General features: G+C 49.9%; 1 protein-coding gene across 1 annotated transcript; it reads left to right on the top strand.

The window, feature by feature from the left end:
• The first annotated feature begins 2,378 nt into the window (after positions 1-2,378).
• Positions 2,379-5,774, top strand: NFKBIA (NFKB inhibitor alpha). Its single transcript, XM_054275965.1, has 6 exons — positions 2,379-2,700; positions 3,013-3,121; positions 3,628-3,838; positions 4,298-4,386; positions 4,511-4,771; positions 5,264-5,774. The coding sequence occupies exons 1-6, from the start codon at positions 2,477-2,479 to the stop codon at positions 5,309-5,311; spliced, it is 942 nt and encodes a 313-aa protein (XP_054131940.1). The 5' UTR covers positions 2,379-2,476; the 3' UTR covers positions 5,312-5,774.
• Positions 5,775-6,457: the final 683 nt, after the last annotated feature.

Raw genomic sequence — 6,457 nt, 5'->3', positions numbered from 1 at the left:
CATGCCTAGGGCCAGGCCGCAGAGCAGCAGCGTCTCCCTGGGGCAGGAAGTGGGCTGGCCTCAGCATGACTTTCCATCCAGAAAACATTTTCCATCACCTTTCTGCCACCTACCACTGGCTGCAGTACTGCCAAGTTAAAACACACAAAATAAAAGCATCTTGTGTGCCTCTGAAAAGAGGCTGCTTGCAAACGCTTGCTAAAAATAGTTCTGTGATGGCCTGTGAGGGCAGCTGGAGGTCTCTCATAGAAGGAGGCAAAGAATTCCCTTTGCTGAAGCCAGTTTACAGCCATCACAGCTAGGACAGGAGTTTTCAAGTTTAATGTCTGTGTGGTTCTAGCAGAATCTCAACTGCAGAAAGCAAGGTCCTTGCTGGGCTCAATTCCCCTGCTAGTCAGAGCAGGAGCTTGCTTTTCAACTCCCATCTTCCTTTTTTTGAAGAGCTGCAGATAGGAGGAGATTAATTTGTTAATTAAATTTCCCCTGCCAATTTACATTAAAAAGGGGAAACTGTTTCAAAAAGCTCACGGAACTTTCATAACCTTTACCTTCAAAAAGACAGAGTTTTATGGCTTTTTTCTAAACCTGCCCAAAAGCACCACTGGATTGTCCCAGGCCAAGTAATGAATACTGAAAAAAAGTCCAGGAATGGCACAGCTGGGCTGAAAATTAAAAACATTTGCTAACAGAAAGCCAGGCGTTCTTCCTCTCCTCTGGCTCTTCCTTTTATCTTTGGATTTTCCCATAAGTTCTTGTTCAAAGGGATGCCATCCCATGGGAAAATGACAAAAGGAAAAAAAGTACAGACACTGTTACTCAGTGAAGCCAGCAATAGTTGCAAGAGAAGAAAAATTCTTCATGGGAATCCCCTACAACTGAGAAGCAGAAGCAAAAATTCACCAGGAAAAAATTCAGTGCTGTCAGCTCCACAGACAAACAATGCCTTTTATCCATGTGGGATCCTGCATTTATCCAGTTTTTAGTACCCACAGACGGCATGACAGCAGTAAAAAAAAAAAAAAAAGCAAAGAAGAGTCACTAGAAATGGCCAGAGAAAGTAAGAATAGTGGCTGAAGATGTAATTTCTTCTTTAAAAGATTTGTTCTGTTATGGAGTGAAAACTTGCACAGCAGAGATGAAAAATCCTCTAAACACTGAGGCAACAGCGGCACACTTGCAGGCATGGCAGTGTAACATCCATCATGTGCAATCCTGCCTGAGTGTCTCCAAGAAGTGACACTCCTCAAGCAGGGCAAATGCAGTGCACTGATCCAGCCTCAGCATTGCTCCAGTGGTGTTTGATTCCCTGACATTTTACCATGATTTTACTGCCCTGGGCTTGCTAAAAAGCCTGTTCCTAATCGTTAGATAAGCGCTGGTTAACGACTCCTAAGGTGGTCCCTCTCATCAGACTTCACAGGGATCCTCACAGCTCAGGGCTCTGTCACTGTGCAGACTGTGCTGCACTGCACCTCGGGGTGATGGAGCTCCTAAGGGCGTTCATGCTCACAGCCTGGCCCTCTGGCCAGAGACTGCTGGGGGACCACACTGCAGCCTTGCACAGCTTGAGGGCAGCCTGTAAAAACACATGGGCTTTGTAGCCCGACCTGCTGCCATAGGACAAAGGGTAAGGGTTTAAAACACAAGGAAGGTCAATTTAGATTAGATAAAAGGAAGAAGAATTTTTTACAATGAGGGTGGTGAACCCTCTGGGCAACCCAGAGGTTCCCAGAAAGGTGGTGGATGCCCATCCCTGGAAAAATTAAAGGTCGGGTTGGATGGGGGTCTTATCCAGTTGAAGATGTTCCTGCTCATGGCAGGGGGGTTGGTCTAGATGGGCCTTTATTTTCTCTTAAGTTCTTGTTCAAAGGAATGCCATCCCATGGGAAAAGGACAAAATGGGGGGAAAAAAAAACCAACACAGACATTCAGTGAGGTCAGAAATAGTTGCAAGATGGAAAAAACCCTTTTTTATAGAACCCTTCCAACCCAAATTATTCTATGATGCCGCAGCCCCTCTTCTGAAAGTGATGGAATGTCGGGGGGATGCACTCAGGGCCAGCAGTCCCCGCAGCGCGCCGGGACCCCGAGGCGCAGCGGGACCCGCCAGGGAGAAGGCACCGGGAGTCCCAGGACCGGGCAGGGTAGGGCAGGGAAATCCCCGCGGGGCGCGGCAGGGAAGTACCGCCGGGGACGCCGGAGAGGCGAGTACTTCCCCCCTGGAAAAACGCCAAGTTCCCTCTCGGCCCGGCCTCTTCCCTCCCCTCCGACGCCCCTTCTGGGCGGCCCTAGCCGCTCCGCCCTCCCTGCCAGCGCCGGCGGCGCCAAGCAGGACCGGACCCGTCGGTCGGGCTTTGACTGGCTGGAAATTCCCGTCCTCCGCGGCTCCTCCCCCGCAGAAATCCCCCGGCCGTGCTGTATATGCGAGGCGCTGCCGCCGCCGCCGCTCACTCGCAGCGCCCGCAGCTCCGCCGCCATGATCGCCGCCCGCCGCGCCACCGAGCCGCCCGCCATGGACGGCTACGAGCACCCCAAGAAGGAGCGCCAGGGCGCCTTCGCGCTCGACGACCGCCACGACAGCGGCCTGGACTCCATGAAGGAGGAGGAGTACCGGCAGCTGGTGAAGGAGCTGGAGGACATACGGCTGCAGCCCCGCGAGCCACCCGCCTGGGCACAGCAGCTGACGGAGGACGGGGACACGTAAGTGGGGGTCGGAGCCGGGGCAGGGGTGGCTCGGGCACGGCGGGGAGCTCGGCACGGCCAGTCCGGGACAGGATGTGCTTGCCGGCGGGGCGGCGCCGCTCTGGGCCGCGCCGGGAGGGAAGGGAGGGGGTGCGGAAAGTCCCTGGAGCGGCGCCAGGGAGAGGCGGCTCCCGCGGCCGCGGAAAGCCCCGGCCGCGCCGAAAGCCCCGGCTTGCGACACCGCGCGTGACCCGGCCCGGCCCGGCGGCTCAGCGTGGCGTCAGGGGGGTAACGCGTGTTGCTTCATTACTCCTTTTTCCCCCCCTGCAGTTTTCTCCACTTGGCCATTATTCACGAGGAAAAAGCCCTGAGCCTGGAGGTGATCCAGCAGGCAGCCGGTGACCGGGCTTTCCTGAACTTCCAGAACAACCTCAGCCAGGTACTTTCACCTCGATAGCCCCAAATCCGGATCAGCCCCTGCCACACCCACACACTCCCTCTGGGGAATTCCCCCCAAAAAGTCCCTTTAATTTTTTTTTTGTTTTAATTGATGGAATCAATTGAATCAAAGCCTACGTTCAGGAAAGTCCCCAGCTGGCTCCAGCCGGGGTTGGTACAGTGCTTCCTCTCCCCTGAGAGAGTGGCATTTGACGCCCACATTTTTCAAATATGATGCCATGGGTTGTATCCCTCTTTATGGAGATGTTAATGATACCCTTCATACCAGCTGGCGGTCGGTTTATCCAGAGAGCCCAAAGTTCATCACTTCCAGATGAATGGGCAGCCATACAACATTGGGAAGCATAAAGAGCTGAGTTTATGGGGTGTGCTTTCATGCTTCTATTTGTTGGCAGAAATCACCAAGTGAACAAGAGGTCTGCTTGCCTAGATGTTGGTGCCAAGTTTGTGGTGTAACTTACAGTGCTTTTGCTCTTATGCTTGCAGACTCCTCTTCACCTGGCAGTGATAACTGATCAGCCTGAAATTGCTGAGCATCTTCTGAAGGCCGGATGCGACCTGGAGATCAGGGATTTCCGAGGAAACACCCCCCTGCACATCGCCTGCCAGCAGGGCTCCCTCACGAGCGTCAGCGTGCTCACGCAGTACTGCCAGCCCCAGCACCTCCTGCCTGTCCTGCAGGCAGCCAACTACAACGGTACGGACACACTCCTCATCCTGGCTGCCTCAGGGCAGGGTCGGTCTCCTGTGGATCTCAGCGATCTCTGGAGAAGGATTATTTTGTCCCATTTGAGTGTTGAGGAGCTCAGAACATACAGCAGTGTCTGACTTTTTTGAAATGCGCTGTCTTGTAGGCCTTCTCACTGTTGATTATAGTCTCTCATGGCTTTGAACTTTGCATTTTTAGTGAGTGCCTTTGCCGTGCTCCTTTTTTTGTTTGTAATAAGTTGCACTCAAAGACTGGAATAAAGCCTCCAAGAAATCTTTTCAAAATCCAGCCCTTTTATTTATACTGGAAGCTGGAAAGCTTTTCTGGAAAACACCCTTTTGCCGTGAATGATTTAGACACCATCCTGGCCTATCATCTTGGCTTTTAAGTAATGATGAGGCATTGAATTAGACTTACTCAAGTTTTCCCTTTGCTTGTGTCTTCCAGGACATACGTGTCTTCATTTAGCATCTATCCAGGGATACCTGGCTATTGTGGAGTATCTGCTGTCCTTGGGAGCAGATGTGAACGCACAGGTATGTAATGTGTACCATCAATTTACCCAAGTAGGGCTCTTAAGAATCAGTAGATTAGAATCAACAGATCTGACAGTGGCTCTGTCTCTCCTAACATGCCAAACCTTTTGCTGTTTTCACACAGGAGCCATGCAATGGCAGAACAGCACTACATCTGGCAGTCGATCTGCAGAATTCAGAACTGGTGTCGCTTCTGGTGAAACATGGGGCAGACGTGAACAAAGTGACCTATCAGGGCTATTCCCCCTATCAGCTCACATGGGGAAGAGACAACTCAAGCATACAGGAACAGCTGAAGCAGCTGACCACAGCTGACCTGCAGATGTTGCCAGAAAGTGAGGATGAAGAGAGCAGTGAATCGGAGCCTGAGTTCACAGAGGATGAAGTAAGTAGCTGCTTTCATTTTTACGAGAGAAAGGGGAAAATCCTGTTCTGTGCAGGGTATTTTTTGGTGTCACTCTGATAGCAAGCCCCAGTGACCTCTTGCTGTGTAACAGATAGGTATACCAAAGATTATGCAATCAGTAAAATGGCAGATGAGGCAAACATATAAACAGAGTAAGAATAAAATGTAAAAAATAACATGAGGGAATGGAGGTTAACTTCAAACGACATGGTTCTCTGAACACAGTTCTGTTGCTGACACAGAACCTCATGAGAGAAAATTCAAGTTAGTGGGTGGTTTTCTCCTCCCTAGGATTTGTTTTTCTGACATTCCGAGTGCTGCATTAAATGGTGTGTGTAACCATTTTGGTGTAGAAATTTTATACACTGCTGAAGAATTTGTATGTAGAATTTGGCTGTTTTCCAGAGTGGATATGATACTTTATGTAAGATTTTTGCATTAACAGCATTTTGGGTTTTTTTTTTCCTGCAGCTTATATATGATGACTGCCTTATTGGAGGACGACAGCTGGCATTTTAAAGCAGAGCTTTCTGAAAAGAAGTGACTGTATACATATGTATAGAAAAAGGACTGACTTTCTTCACCTAAAAAGAAAGTCACAATGTGGAGAGAAAAAAAAGGAGGGAAATACTACACTGCCCAGTAAGGAGAAGGAGCACGTTATTGTAACAGGACAGTTCCAGGATCTCCCTTACGTTTAAATACAGGAGTGGGATGTGTAACATCAGTACAGATCTGTGATTATTCACACCACCTGATAAAGAGCCACATAGCCAATCTTCTCAGCCATGCAAAGGTAACAGACTACACATCCAGCATGCTCATTACAGGAGCTTTCTTGTGGCATCAAGTACTACAGGGAACAAGTGACCTTTCATGGCAAGGTGGACTCATGCCAACACCGCTTTTCAAAGACTCTACCGTTCATTTGTGCTGGGCTGGTGGCAGTCCCTGTCCTTTCTGACTGACCTCAGCTGCTCTCAGGTAGAGGAGTCAGAACAAGGGACTGCTGCTATCTTGGCTCTTAGGCAAAGTAGGAATAATGTTAACTGTGGGCATTGGAAAAGTGTGTTTCACACTGTGTGTGTCATAATTGCTACACTTTTTAGCAACTGTATATTGTGTAAATACTGTACATTTTTTGTTTATAATTATTTTGGTACATGTGAGATATGTATTTATTAAAAAAAGTCTGATTACCGTATGTAGTCTGTAAAACAGTTCATTGCCCACCTCCCTGAGATCATGGGAATCTACCTGGTTTGCTTTTTAAGAAACGTTTTGACACCTAGCAGCCCACTGGGGTAACATTCTCAGGGATTTTAGGTGATTCACCTCAGCAGTGGTAAGCCATCTAAGCAGCTTGCAGCTCTCAGCCCTTCTGCTGCAGCTAATTTTGGAAGCAGACGTAGGTGTTGTTTCCTGCACCCGCTGCAGCAGGCGGATGGTGGGGCTGGGATTCCCCCTCTCCTCCAGCTCTGGGCTGCCAGCCCACCAGAGAGGGGGCTTTAGGCTGCTTTTGGCAGCACCCGCCCACCTGCCCTCATGGCACCTTCTGTTCCAGCTCCAATACTTTGCAGCTCTTGCCAGGGGAAGCTGGAGGTTTGCAGCACAGCCCTGTGTCTGTTCACTTTTTTTTTTATCACCTGGCTCAGCTTCACTTTG

The sequence above is a fragment of the Melozone crissalis genome, unplaced genomic scaffold (genome assembly GCF_028551555.1).
Source record: "Melozone crissalis strain CALT ecotype California unplaced genomic scaffold, PUWL_Pcris_2 ptg000018l_1, whole genome shotgun sequence".
NCBI classification, from domain to species: domain Eukaryota; kingdom Metazoa; phylum Chordata; class Aves; order Passeriformes; family Passerellidae; genus Melozone; species Melozone crissalis.
This window is presented reverse-complemented; position numbering and strand designations above follow the sequence as displayed.